Genomic DNA, 15,207 nt, shown 5'->3' on the forward strand with positions numbered 1-15,207 from the left:
AAAAAAAATTAAAAAAAACTGTTCCAAGATTGACAATTCATGCAAGTGATTTTTTATACAGGTGGTTTTGTTGTTTTTCTGTCATTTTTCCTTGGTGTAGTATTCATTATTTTGAATATATTAAAGTATTTTTCAAATTGGTGTTGAGGTCTGCATTGAGTTCATGCTACAATTTTTTTTATGCAACTTTACCCCACTTTATGCACAAATATAAGTCTGGTTGACACTAAGCAGATTAAGTAGCACAGATTCCCCTAAGCAACATGAAAAATACACAAGCACATTTTCTTGGTTTTATTTTGGAACTTAAAAGATTCATATTCTAAGCTTCACTGTAAGCAGAACTAAGAAAATGTGTCTGATCCTATACAATGTTAATAAGCATAGTAAATATGCAAACAAAACAAAAAAAAAACCAAAAAAAAACCCCAACACTTTACTTCTCAAAACAAGTACTTCCAGTCCACAGGACATGTTAAATTCCCTAGATCTTTCTATACCTCCAGTAATTCCTAGAATTTTATTCTCTTCTTCAGCATGACTTATGACAAGACGGCACACAAAAGGATGTTTATAAAAATTAAAGATCAAGCATTACCAATTTTATGTTCCAAAAAAATCAAATTGGTTGCCTCATAAAGAAGCTTCTTTTGGTTAAACAAAAATCCAAAAAAGGGAGTGGTGAAGACCATTTATTTCTGCTGAATATACAAAGAGGAATAAAAACAGGAAAGAGTTTAAATTATATTTTTTTTTGCACCACACAAGCAATGAAAATGATCATGCTATGAATACACAATGGGTCTCATTCTCATCTACAGGTGAGCATCAATAAGTATGAACAGCGCAGTGCAACCAGTAAATCTGTTTTTTGGGAATAATCCTTACAGTGTGTTAGTGTCAGAAGGAGCTTCCTTATTTCTCTTCACACCACTGGTTCTCCTTGCGTACCTGGAAAAATTTAATATGCAGTTAGGCTAAATGTTAGGAATCAAGCTACAATCAAATTAAATCCAAAACTAGCGTTGAATTTCTAGACAGACTTATCTGATTTGAGTGCTTAGATGAATTATTCTGAGATCATTTTTAAAAATGGCTGACACTGATCACACTGATCAACTTTAAAAAAGGTACATAAACCTAATATCAATCAGGTATTTGGGACAGGAGATGAATAAAGAGAAAACTAATCATAACCACTCATACACCAGACTACATTACATGATGACAATCTATTTTTTACCTGAGCTTCCTCTTCCTCTGTGAAGTCATTTTTGATATTGAACGTCTTTCTGATCTCCTCTGGGGTTTTGCCTTTGATCATATTTGCAACTGTCTTGCAGGTGACATCTAGCAAGCCTTTGATATCCAAATAATTGGCAGCCTAACCAAGGAAAGTAAAGATGAAAGTAAGGTAAGGAAAGCATGGTGGATTAACGTATTACAAAATGATGCAAATTAAACATCTTTATTATACGTTTGGTAAACATCTTCTTGTATCCCATTCTGGGACTCAAATGACAATCTTGCCTACTGTGTGCTATTTACAGGACATTCATACAGTGTATGCAAGATCATTATGCAAGTACAGGTGTTCTGTTACGGGGGATATAAACCTGGCTCTGGCCTCAAGAAAACTACATGACAACAGTGAATTCTACACCCAGTAACTTAATTTAACAGTGCCCCACATCACAAGTTACCTGTCAGGGGATAAACATACTACATTCGAAGCAAAATCACATTTATAGCACATTTTTGACTGAAACAAATCAAAATCATATAGCTTTATAAAATAAAAATACTCCTTTCATTATCAGCACAGTGCCAATATCAATATCATTTGTGGTTTAAGCTTTGACAAAAGGTGCAATGTTTCTGTTTCTTAAAGAGATGGCACGATACTTCTAGCACCAATCTGATACCGATACGCATTTGAATGTCATCCGATATCAATACAATTCCGATATTTTTCATTAAAAAAAAAAAAAAAAAAACACTGGGGACCTGCAGTTTAGTTGTTTGGGGGAACTATTTTGTGTAAGATGTATTATATATTCTATTTTACATTAATGTATATGACAGACAAAATAAATTAAATGATGAACAAAAACTTGGTTTACAAGACATTTTTTGAAACATTTTTCACATCCATTGCCTTATAGTCAGAGTCTCAGTGTTCTTATTCTCCAGCTTCTTATTTAAAATAAGAAGTCTACCTTAAAACCCAGCAGGTGTTACCTTTCCATTTTTTCACATGGCTCAAATATAGTAAAGCCATAGATTAATTAGATTTGTGAAATTAGAGAAGGTGAGTACTTTATTAGGCTCTTTTTCAGGTTTCTGCTGCTCTTTCTCCTTTGCCCAAACCTGAATTTAATTTACTTCACGGTCAAACTAGATACACTATCTTAGGTTGCAGATATGGCAGTGAAAAGTGCTAAAATGCCATTTTGTCTTGTTTAAATGCTCAGGTAGCATCATCCCCACACTGGGTTATTAACATGATATCCATGTGCATGCACACATGATTTCCATTGCTATCTCAATTTGAACATAAGAGTTTGTGTTGGGACGAAAACACTACAGTTAAACTTTACACCGGTGTATAAACTCAAAATAGCCCAGCTGTTATCATGTGACCTCCTCAAACTAACCTGACTATTATGACATGTGCTGCGCTGATGCAAAGCTATTTTCAGGCTTGATTTGTGATGGTATTGGATTGGCTTCCTTAAATAGTTCTGTCAATATCCAATCCAGCATTTTTGCCAATATCGGCCCAATTCCGATACGTTAATATTGGATCAGTGCCATCTCTAATTTTTTTATTTTTAAATCATTAATAATCAGTCACATTTTATAACTCAAAGCTAGCAATCGTGGAATCAACAGCAAAACACTATGAATAGGTAAAAACACCAGTTGTAGGACCTTTACTGAAAAAAATATAACCTTGATTCTTCATTAATTTGTTATTACAGACCAGTTTTTAACCTTGCATTTTTAAGTGAAATAATTGGGGAAAAATATTTTTAAAACAATGACTGAACACAATATCCTTGAAAAATTCAAGATCCTAGAAAAAGTTGTCTTAACAGTAAACTCATACCTGAATCAGATCCAGATACATTAAGTATTTCACTCAGGGATTAGGCCTCGTCATAGTACAGAGACAGCACTGATTAAAGTAGTTAATGACCTGTTGTTGGCTTCTGACCTGGGTTATGTCTCTTTGTTTATATTGCTTGACCTGAGAGCAGCATTTGACACTATAGACCACAACATTTTACTAGATAAGACTCCAAAACATTGTTGGAATTAAGGGAATAGCCCTTTCCTGGTTTAAATCTTATCTATTTGGTCGCTACCAGTTTGTTAATGTAAATGGAGAATTCTCAGCATAAAACAAGGTTGGCTTTTTTGCTCTTTTTTCATTTTATATATGTGTGTTTGCGTGTGTGTGTGTGCATATGCATGCGTGCTATCTCTAGGTGGCATTATACATAAACACTACTAGTTTCCACTGTTATGCTGATAATAGTCAGCCTTATGTCTCTGCCAAACCAGAGGACATATATCATCTTAGTTTTATTGAGGAATGCGTATAGGATGAGACACTGGATGTTGAGGGACTTTCCCCCACTTAATCCTGACAAAACAGAGGTGCTTCTAGTGGGCCCAGAGACAGCTAGGTCCATGCTCTCTAATTACTCAGTGAACCTCAACGGTCTCCCAATCACATCTTCTCCTTCAGTTAAAGGTCTTGGAGTCATTATCGATCCCAGTCTCTTGTTCGAAGCTCATGTACATAATATTTCTCTGACTGCCTTTCTCCACCTCAGGAATATTGCAAAGATTATGAAAATACTCTCCTCACATGATGCAGAAAAGCTAGTCCACGCATTTATCACTTCAAGATTGAACTACTGTAATGCCTTACTACCTTGCTATACCATTAAGTGCCTAAACAAGCTCCAGCTAGTTCAAAATGCAGAAGCAAGGGTTCTTACTAGAACCAGAAAATTTGATCACATCACTACTATCTTAACTACTTTACATTGGCTCCCAGTAAAATTTCGTATCGACTATAAAATGCTTCCAATGACCTACAAAACACTGAATGGTCTTGCCCTGTGGTACTGTAGAGAACTTCTAATTCAATACGACCCTTCACGTCTGCTTAGATCAAAAGGTGAAGGCTCTTTACTAGTACCAAGAATAAGAAAATCCACCACAGGGGGCAAAGCCTTTTACTATTAAGATCTAACACTATGGAATAACCTTCATGTAAATGTTCGAGACTCAGACCAAAGTCTCAATATTTCAGGCTAAGCCTGAAAACCTATCTGTACAGTTATGTATTTTATTAACTACTTCCCATGTTAGGCAAGGTGTAGATCTGGTGGTCCATGAGCATCGAGAGTTATGGTAGACTGGGATGATACGATGCCATCACTTCACCTCCCTTTTGTCACTCAAATTTGTTGAATGAGAATGGCAGAGTGCAGATGTTCCAGGGTGCCCTCATTCCTGTGGTTCCTTCTGGCTCTATCCTTTTAGTTATGCTGCCATAGCTAGATCTGCCAGAGTCCATCTTTGCACATTATAGTTTCCTAATTTACAGACCCTTGTACCTGGACATGCCTAATAATCTATTCTCTCTTTCTGCTGAGGTACACCTAGCCCTGATGCAATGATGTTACTTAGCTTGAGCCCATCTCAGCTGTCATGACTCCTGCCACCACCCCCTGACATCCCCTGCTACAGCCCACCACACCCTAGCCAACTACTTCTCTTTTGCCCTTGATGGACGTTCTCGTGCGGGATGGGCTTTGGACACGCACTCACCTTCAGGACCAGACTAGGACCTCTAGAAAACCAGACTAGGCATCAATTGCTTCCCCCCATTTGATTATTTATTTTTCTCTTAAAATTGTTACTATTGTGGTGACTGTTGTCAGCCAGAGGAGGATGCCCCCCTTTGAGTCTTGGTTCCTCTCAAGGTTTCTTCCTACTTCTTCATACTCTAAGGGGGTTTTCCTTGCCACTGACATCCTTGGCTTGCCCACTGGGGGCAACTGGGGGCATGGAGATGGACATTGGTAAAGCTGTTTTGTGACAAAATCTGTAAAAAGCCCTATATTAAAATTGTTACTATCGTGATGCCCTATATTATATCAGAGATCTGGAACACATGACCAATAAACATGTCAGATGCGTTCTGTCACTGAATTTTAAAAAGAAAAACAGAAAACATTTGTTAAATTTAGCATTAAACTGTCATTTTTTCCTTATTTTTACTGGTATATTAATATTATATTAAACATTAAAATATAATCAATATTAAAATAGCTCCCTTTCTGTCATTAATTAATCATAAAAATCAACAAAGAGTATTACTACTAATAATCTGGTTTATTTCTTGGTTGTATTTTTGTCTTCCTTCCCTGTTATTGTATTATAAGAACTCAGACTTGCATTTTAATGCATGAAGGTTGTTATAATCCCCATATGACCCACACTGCAAATAACATTTCTTTAGGTTTAAACCCCCAATTACTGAAAGAAAATGCAAAGAAAAAATTGCCATCTTCTGCACAGCAACATCCATAAACTACATCCGAGGTGTCCCTTTGGCAGTAATCCGTATTGCTTCTTTTCAGAAGTTTGGAATTCTCTCAACATCCAAAACCAAAGGATAATAGTAGTATTCTCTCAAACCCTTTTCAGACATGCAAGGTAACCCTGAACTTCTCTGGATGAATCAGTTGTACCGGACACAGTCGCGTAGTACAACGTCCAGGTAATGTCCAAGTGAACCCATGTGTTAATAGAGTAGGTAATGTTCCAGAGAATTCACAGTGGGCCTGTTGAGGTTTCCATCATGCGACTGACACGGAACCGAAAATAAAAACAAAAGAACCACCAGACGAAAAAGTGGATAGACAAGGAGATTTGTGAGCGTCTCTCTGTAAAGACTGATGTTAAAATAGTAAGACTAATAAAATGATTCAAGAAATGGCAAGAGATTTGGTCGCTGTGTGACTACAGTGTTATCTGAACAAAAGCTTAGGTGAACAGCAAAATAAAAGCCCTGAAAAAGCAGTAGGCCTACCACTGTTTCGTAAACAAAGCACAGCAATTTCTGAAGCGTAATTCTGGCATCATGCCACACCTCCCGCACACACTACACAGGTGCTGTCCCTTGCCTTAAACATTTCCTGTAGTGAGATCTGGAACAATCTCTAGCCGTGTGCTACATGTGAAAGGACAAGTGAGTAACGTCTAGACTCAATTCTCCAGACACTGTCCAGAGTTTAAATGAGAAAACAGCTTCCGAGAGCATCCCAAAAGAAACATTAACAAACATCATTCATTTCTTCAAGATTTAACTTAGGCAAGGGTTTCATTATGTACATTAGAGTATACATAAGAGAACCATATAACCAAAAAAAAATGTTTTTTTCAATCTACACTTTACAGATGTGCTCTATAATATAGGTGGAACAATAAAAGAAAATGTAATGCATTTAGCAAATGATTTCTGACCATCCAGGTGGACTAGCAATTTTATCAGCTTTTCATTCTATTTACACAGCAAATCAGTAGCATATTCCAATCTTGCTTCTAAAGATAAATAGACACAAAGCTCATAAATGCCTTAGTCACAGAATTTAAGAGATATGACAAACCAGAATAAGTTCAAAGAGCGTGCCCTGGTCCACTTTCAGGAATTCCTGATCCCATACAGGGATGTCATCCGTCCTCTTTTCTTTGTTCTCATCGTCCTCAGGAGGAGGAGGGTCATCTTTGTGATGAGTGCACCACTGAATCACCTGCATGTATGAATATTCACATGCAAACACAGTTTCAGTTGAACCATGAGCATGTTATCATGCATTCATACTCTAAACTCACAATGACTACTCACAATAATTAACAGATTATAAGGGACATTATGATATCAGTGTTTCACTACACTATTACAGGGGCCTAAAGAAGTCACAACAAAATTACTGATATATCTACAAAACGTGTACAAGAGGCTGCACCTTTAAGAGAAACCGAACCCACCAATCACAACCTGCTCATGCAGCCACTTGATGTCCAAGCAGCAACCACCAGAGATTAAAGAGAAAGCTGCATATGAACAGGCTACAGCTGCTTTAGCATTACAGACTTTTGTGCTGTGCATACATCACTGATATTTGTCTAGTTAATATACACAAATTAAATACCAGTGTTATTTATTATTTATTTATTACCAATTAAAAGTTTATTAGCCTATAATGTGTTATCTGGTATTGATATTATAGAATGAGTGACCTGGTATTCTTAATGTGCATTACAATCAATGTGAAGCACGACAAATTATGTATGTACAAGGGAAAACAGTGTTAAGCAAAAACAGTACACTGGTACACAGGGAACTTACAAAAGTTTCCTCATTTGAACCTGTGAACTGGGTTTTTCTTAGAATTTTGATTTACATTTATGACATTTGACTGACACTTTTATCCAAAGTGACTTATAATTATGTTAGTGGCAACTTGATGGCAGCGGTGGGGCTTGAGCTGACAACCTTCTGATAACTAGTCAAACTACCAATGTCCATATTGGAATTGGAATCTTACATTAAGGTTAAATAATGAAACATGCCAAATTGTGAATTCATTAAGTATACATGTATAACATTAGATTTGAAACCCGGCAGCGTTATCTACATAGTTGCTAAAAACAGCTTTAAATGCAGTGTGTGAACACATTCTTGTGTGAAACCTCTAAATGCGTCATGTAAAATGGATAATCAATTTTAGTTTCTTTTTGTGCTGGGCATTGTTTTCTTAATAATGCGTTTCATGCAAATGCAATATTTACAAATCAGCTAGTAGTCAATAGCAGCCTTACGGATCTGTTTACAAATAATTATAAACTATAATGATCATTTCTTCAAGGTTGCAATTAAGTAAAGCCCTTCCTAAACCAACTCATACATTTGGAGAAATTTTTAAACAATTAGAATTCAATATAAATCTGTTTTCACACACACACACACACACACACACACACACACACACACACACACACACACCTTTTAGGTTTAGGCCATTTATAAATTTCTTAAATATACACACAATTTATATTTTGCGTCTTTCGCCAGAACAATACTTAGCCTTACAATCAGACCATACAGTGTTACTAGATTAAAAACAGAGCACGCTACATAAAAGACAGTACTACACATTCAACATTTATCGAACCTTTTTAAGGATAGCTGCATTCACGTTGGGAAGAGGGACAGGATCATCATCTCCTTCATCATCCATGCCCAAATCTAACAAACAGCAATTCAACAATTCAGAAACACAGCAGATGCACCATTTAGCTAGATAATGCATTTCAAATAACTTAACAAAATACAGTATTTTAATTAATAAGCTTCGATTATAACAGTAGTATAGCTAACAAAATGAAGCTATTAGTCAGTGATCTAACGCGTTAGCTATCTTAGCTAGCTAGCTAATGAAGTTAGCCAGTTTACCTTCTAACATTGTCTTTATTGTCACGGACTGCTTGGCGATTTCTACATCCACCTCAAACATCTCCCCGTCGGAGCTCTGCAGTTTAATTGTTGGCATCTACGAGAAATGATAGTGTTAAAAACAAACGTGATAAAGTAGCTCAACATTACCTTTTCCGGCAGAGTGGTCACATTAGCTCGCTATCTTAAGTTAGAAAGCAAAGCGGGTGTTTTGAGTCAAAGTACATGGCTAAGATGAATATATGTTAGCTAAAATAGCTAGCTGACCTAGTTAACTAACGCTAGCTAGCTAATATTGAAACTGAATTAGCTAATCTAGTTAGATAACCATATTAATTTGGATTAGACCACTGGGTAGCTAGATATCTGTGTAACTATGGGAAATACAGTTTACAACTTAGGGGAAAATATAATAGTCAAAAACGACTGCTGTCTTGGTTTTTAGCAGAAGTGTTTACGGTTACGTAGCTAGCTAGATAACGTTTAGCATGCTGGTTAGGAACAAGCTGGCTAACGCTAGCTATCAGACACCAGCAGTTTATGAACACGCTCAATTAACTAAAATTAGCTGACGCTAGCTAACCCAATCTATCGTTAGCAAAACGCAAATCAAGCGTTAGGCTAGTAGCTAGATGCTAGAAACTGTCACATATCAAGCTCTGTGACAAAGACAACAGGACAACCCTCATGTTTTAGGTAGCTAGCAGTACAAGACCTGCCAGGTAAATGTAACTGTAGTTAGCTATATAGCTAATTTACCGTATATTGATTGTATCGTGGAACAACAACCCTCTTTCTAAGAAGCTAGCGAGCTAACCTAGGTAAGAAAGTCTTCCGTAAGAGTTGATAGCTGACTGGCTATCTAACCTAGCGACTTTGGTGATATCAAGGCCTCGCCTAGCAACCATTACTTTCATGAATAATATTGCAGAAAACTGACAGATCCACATTTTTTATACCAAATGTTTTCATGAAGACTAAGGAATGACAATTTAAAATAACAATGTACTTACAGTGACTGTGTTGCTGACCAATTTAAAAATGAAATTCAACGTCAACAAGGCCGTTCACAACCTCAACTGTGTGGTTAGCACAGGCGCATTGTCAGAAATACAAGCAGGCAGGGGGCTTCGTCAAAGCAGCCAACAACATTGCCTGCGTCATACATTTCTCTCCATTTATACCAACAACCACTTAGCATATCGTTTTCTGATTTCATGTTTCTGCTTCGACATTTCAGCCATTTCTGTGTGACAAATTTTATCCAAGGCATTCAAATAATACAAAAAAGAAATCACCAACTGTACATGAGACACCAGGTGTCTCTTGTTCCAATTTTATTCTGATTTAAAAACCGCTCATTTTTACAATAAGAAAATTCAAAATATAAAAACTGATAGTTATAGTAGCCCTCACACATGCTTAGTATCAGGCCCCATGAAAGTCGCACAGTTATTTGAAGTATCTGTTTAGACAGGTGATCTAAACAGAGCATCCTTGTCCATATAATCGTGCTTGTGAGGGTGGGCAAAGAAACATCCCAAATCACAGAATGATGTATGCCCAGAAGCAATTTACAGATGTTTTATATTTATGCTTTGTTCAGAGAGACCACTAGGTGGCATCTCTCCTCACTCCCAATGTAACGCGTACTTGGTTATGTCTAATCGGGATTGTTAAAGGCGCTATAAATTGAACGCTTTATTATTTATTTAAAGAACACAATCCTTCGAACAATAAAAATGCCACTATGCCCCCCCTCAAAATCCAAGGTTTGCCTTTTAGCCACTCTTTGGGCTATGAATTGGATGCTTGTGGGTCAAAATGCTTGCCCTTGAGCATGGCCCTTAGCCCTCTCGGCTTCAATGCTTTGACCTCAGTTCACAAAGAAGAGAAGGATGTGTGAAGAGAAGCATTTCAATGTACTGTACATGTATATATGACCAAATAACGGCATTTCATTTGGCCTAGATTATATGTATGTTTTACCTTGATTCCGACTTATCATTCTACAAATAAAACAGTAGCTGATATTATACACTTCTAAATCCTGCAGGACAAATCCTTTTTAAGGATCCTCCATTAATGTCCTACAGATGAGACAAAAACATCAAAGACATGCTGTGGCTGTGTAATGGCTGTGGTACTCTAACTAGGAACCACTGTAGATGTGGTAGATGTGTAGGGAGCAGTGGTAGCTCAGTGGTTAAAGTACTTGACTAGTAATCAGAAGGTTGCCACCACCAGGTTGCCACTGTTGGGCCCCTGAGCAAGGCCCTTAACCCTCAATTGCTCAAGTTGTATTCAGTCATAATTGTAAGTCGCATTGGATAAAAGCATCAGCTAAATGCTGTAAATGTAAACAGAGATGTGCTGCATGTAAATTTATTAACACAGCCACTAAAATAACTGGCACAAAAGGATTGATTGTCATCACCCATTCCTCCTGCATCACAGCAGGAGTTGTCTACTGTATTACTTGTAAGCGATGGAATCAGCTTTAAAATGGAGAAACCAAAAGAAGGCTTACTAAACAGTTTGTTGATGATTTGGATAATCAGAATTAAGGATTTCTCATTTCTAGTGGCAAGTCATTTTAATACTTATGGACATTGCACTAATGACATATCTGTTTGCATTGTTGTTGCTATGGCAGCAATAAAATGAGGAAACACAAAGAAAAAGAACTCATCTACATTCTTGGAACTTTAAAACCTCATGGAATGAATGTTATGATTCAAATATCCACTTTTTCATATGTAAAGTGGCTCCTTCTACTACTAATTCAGGAGCACCTTGCTTCTCATTTGTTAAACAACCACGTCGAAAGACACATCCTGTGGTCGTGGAAAAGATGTTAATCTGTTTCAGAAGGGTCAAATTATTGGCATGCATCAAGCAGAGAAACATCTAAGGAGATTGCTGAAACTACTAAAATTGGGTTAAGAACTTTCCAATGCATTATTAAAAAGTGGAAGGACAGTGGGGAGACATCATCTTCGAGGAAGGAATGTGGTCAGAAAAAAATCTTGAATGACCGTGATTGGCAATCACTTAAATGTGTGGTGAAATCAAATAATAGAAAAACAACAGTAGATGTCAGGGATATGTTTAATAGTGAAATTAAGAGCATTTCCACACGCACAATGCAAAGGGAACTCAAGGGATTTGGACTTAACAGCTGTGTAGCCTTAAGAAAACCACTTGTCAGTGAGGCTAACCGGCAAAAAAGTCTTCAATTTGCTAGGGAGCATAAAGATTGGACTAGGGAGCAATGGAAGAAGGTCATGTGGTCTGATGAGTCCAGATTTACCTTGTTCCAGAGTGATGGGCGCATCAGGGTAAGAAGGGAGGCGGCTGAAGTGATGCACCCATCATGCCTAGTGCCTACTGTTCAAGCCTGTGAGGGCAGTGCTATGATCTGGGGTTGCTGCAGTTGGTCAGGTCTAGGTTCAGCAATGTTATGTGCCCAGAAAATGAGGTCATCTTAATATTCTGAATGACCAGGTTATTCCATCAATGGATTTTTTTCTTCCCTGGTGACACAGGTATCTTCCAAGATGACAATGCCATCAATACAAGATCTTGTGGAAAAATGAATGCAACTCTGGACAGAAATAAATGTTGTGACATTGCAGAAGCTTACGCAAAGGATGCCAAAGCGAATAATCAAAGCTAAAGCCGGTCCAACATAATATTAGCGACATAACCATCGAGTCAAAAGACTGCCAGGTTATCGGCCTTGGAAGATTAAAAAAGGTAAAGTCCTGCCTCCTGAGACTCAGCTGGCACACTCCGGTTGGCCGTTGTGATCCGAATGAAGAGTGACAGCTCGAACCGCCTGTGGAAACGATGAGGAAGCGATCGAACAACCAGGAGGGGGGGGGGGTGACATAAGCAGGCGCATAAACATGTAACAAGCAGTATTGCTTGCTATTTTTCTTAGTTAAAGCTTGCCACCAAATTGCACAGGCTACGTACACAGTAAGTTCAAAGCAAAATACTCAAAAAGTAATAATGATCTCGTTGTTAAGAGTTTAGTGAAGGATTTGGGAGTTTTACAAACAACAACATACTTTTCACTTTCAGTCAGAAATCTGTGCTGCTCCATGCATCTATCTCAAAAGGTTAACAAGAGGATGCAATCAAACAGTGCAAAATGGCCTGCACCACTTGCCAGACTTTTAAAAAAGTGTATGGGGGTGAGGGTATACATAACTAATGTGAAAGAAACTTCTCCAACTTGGGACCATTGCAAAGATTAGGAATATACTTTCCTCACATGATGCAGAAAAGCTAGTCCTTGCATTCATCACTTCAAGATTGGATTACTGTAATGCCTTACTATCTGACTGCACCATTAAATGCTTAAACAAGCTCCAGCTAGTTCAAAACGCAGCAGCGAGAGTTCTTACTAGAACTAGAAAATTTGATCACATTACTTCTATCTTAACTAGGTTACACTGGCTCACAGGAAATATTTTATTGATTATAAAATACTTCTAATAACCTACAAAGCATGGAATGGTATTTCCCCACAGTCCCTTAGTGAACTCTTAGTTCATTATCACCCACCATGTCTGCTTAGATCAAAAGGTGCAGGCTCTTTACTAGTACCCAGAATAAGAAAATCCACCACTGGCCTTTTCCTATAAAGCTCCTACACTATGGAATAACCTTCCTGTAAATATTTGAGACTCAGACACCATCTCAATATTTAAAACCAAGTTGAAAACCTATCTGTACAGTCAGGCATTTTCTTAACTACTTCCCATCTTGGGTAAAGGTGTAGATCTGGGGGTCCAAGGGCATTCAGAGTTATGGTAAACTAGGATGTTATGATGCTTTCACTTGTCCTCTATTTTGTCACTCAAGTTTGTTGGCTGAGTGCTGATGTTCCAGGGTTCCCTCAGGCCCGTGTTTCCTTCTGACTATCCTTTTAGCTGTGCGGCCATAGCTAGATCTGCCGGAGTACATCTTTACGCACCCTCGTATCTAGACATGCTTATTAATCTATTTTCTTTTTCTGCCGAGCTACACCTACCCCTGATATCATGTTTTTACTCAACCCATCTCAGCTTGCCATGACTCCTACCACCACCCACTGATGCCCCCCTGCTATAGCCCACCACATCTCCACCCCAGACAACTACTTCTACGTTGCCCTTGATGGACATTCTAATGCGAGATTTGTTTTGGACACATGCACACCATTGAAACCAGACTAGGACTTCTAGAAAACCAGAATAGACATTGATTACTTATTTCTTTGTTTTTTGTCTCTCTCACTACTTATTCTGCTCTTTATGGTTTATATTGTTGCTATTGGCTATTGTCTCTGTTGACAGCCAGAGGATGGGCCCCCCACCCCTTTTGTTTCCTCTCAGGTTTTCTTCCTCATGCTCCAGGGAGACTTTCCTTGCCACTGTTGTCTTTGGCTTGCTCACTGGGATTCTGCTTTTGGCAATATAGTGTATATCAGTATTTATATATACTGACAAATAATATGTAAGTCACTGGATAAGAGTGTCTGCTAAATGCTGAAAATGTATATCTATAAGAGTCACATGAGTAGTTTTGCACAAATTAATTGCAGTAACTCTTTGCATGCATTAAGATCATTATATGGAATGATGGTCTTCAGAACCTCATACATCACATTAGGATTCCTGTTTGCCAAATAATGTAAATGCAATGAGTGTTCTATACTGCCTATAATGACTGAGGAACTGACTCACTGTAAGTTAATGCAGAAACATAATTAGGGCAACCACCCATCTGTTCCACAGCCTCCACAAAATGGAGCCTGATACATGTGTGTTGTAACTGTGTACAGTTCTATGCCAAAGGACTTGGATGTGAAAAGTTATTGCAAGAATCCATATGTCAGATATACTCTTTCTGCAAAAAATTGTCTGTTATTAAGTTGCCATCATAGATGCACAATTGAGGCGTCATAGTTTAAAGCTTCAGGATCAAACATCTTCCTTTTCAGCTTTAATTCCAGGTTCCAAACATCCACCTGTAGCCTTCTGGTTCCTTTGTGCTGGTGGTTGATATCTTTAACTTCTGAGAAGCATACCATCTGTGCCTGTATCCTTTTAGGTCAGTCTTGCTAGGAATTGTACTATGTCTCATGTCAAATGACTCCTGCGTGTCACTATAATTAATTCTGAGATGAAAATTTCATTCTCAGTCTCTCTTATTCTTAACACTACACTAAGATGTATAGCCACACACTGAGTGGTCAGCTCAATTCAGTTCATATTTAATTACACAGCATTTTTTACAACTAGTTTTACAAGTCATCCTTACAGAAATGTAGGCCCCTTAAAAGCAATCCAAAGGCAAGAAACAACTCCTTGAGCTCTAGAGGAAGAAACCTTGGGAGGAACCAAGACTCAGAAGGGGAATCCATCCTCCTCCAGCTGATATATTTTGGCAAACTAAAGTTGTTTTGCTATAAACAGATAGGCCTTAAGAAATTACTAACAATCATTTGGTTGAGGTATTGAGATTCATCAGTGTGAATCAGTGAGTAGTTCTGATGAGTTTGTAAAGGAATCATTGAAACAGTTAAACATGCGAGCTGAGAGAGGTGGTTATGAACTACTCACTAAAGCCTCCATGATGCCCAGGCACAGTCTTTAATGTCATCAGGA

General features: G+C 37.8%; 1 protein-coding gene across 2 annotated transcripts; it reads right to left on the reverse strand.

The window, feature by feature from the left end:
• Positions 1–279: 279 nt before the first annotated feature.
• Positions 280–9,705, reverse strand: skp1 (S-phase kinase-associated protein 1). Of its 2 annotated transcripts, XM_081719050.1 has the most exons (7): positions 9,559–9,705; positions 8,546–8,642; positions 8,265–8,338; positions 6,696–6,839; positions 1,244–1,384; positions 889–951; positions 280–701 (listed from the first exon to the last, which is right to left on the reverse strand). In XM_081719050.1, the coding sequence occupies exons 2-6, from the start codon at positions 8,640–8,642 to the stop codon at positions 916–918; spliced, it is 492 nt and encodes a 163-aa protein (XP_081575176.1). In that variant the 5' UTR covers positions 9,559–9,705; the 3' UTR covers positions 280–701; positions 889–915. The 2 variants fall into 2 exon arrangements, with proteins under 2 accessions (XP_081575176.1, XP_026866814.1); XM_027011013.3 differs by having other exon boundaries at positions 280–951.
• Positions 9,706–15,207: the final 5,502 nt, after the last annotated feature.

The sequence above is a fragment of the Electrophorus electricus genome, chromosome 8 (genome assembly GCF_041902795.1).
Source record: "Electrophorus electricus isolate QZ-2024a chromosome 8, ASM4190279v1, whole genome shotgun sequence".
Taxonomy (NCBI): domain Eukaryota; kingdom Metazoa; phylum Chordata; class Actinopteri; order Gymnotiformes; family Gymnotidae; genus Electrophorus; species Electrophorus electricus.

What these genes read in the sequence shown, in the direction of transcription:
- skp1 (XM_081719050.1), bottom strand. Translation starts at nt 8,642, where the DNA reads ATGCCAACAATTAAACTGCAGAGCTCCGACGGGGAGATGTTTGAGGTG. An exon ending in AATAAAGACAATGTTAGAAG is followed by an intron (nt 8,339 to 8,545) that starts GTAAACTGGCTA and finishes GCTGTTTGTTAG; the next exon opens with ATTTGGGCATGGATGATGAA. An exon ending in CAGAGGAAGAGGAAGCTCAG is followed by an intron (nt 952 to 1,243) that starts GTAAAAAATAGA and finishes AAATTTTTCCAG; the next exon opens with GTACGCAAGGAGAACCAGTG.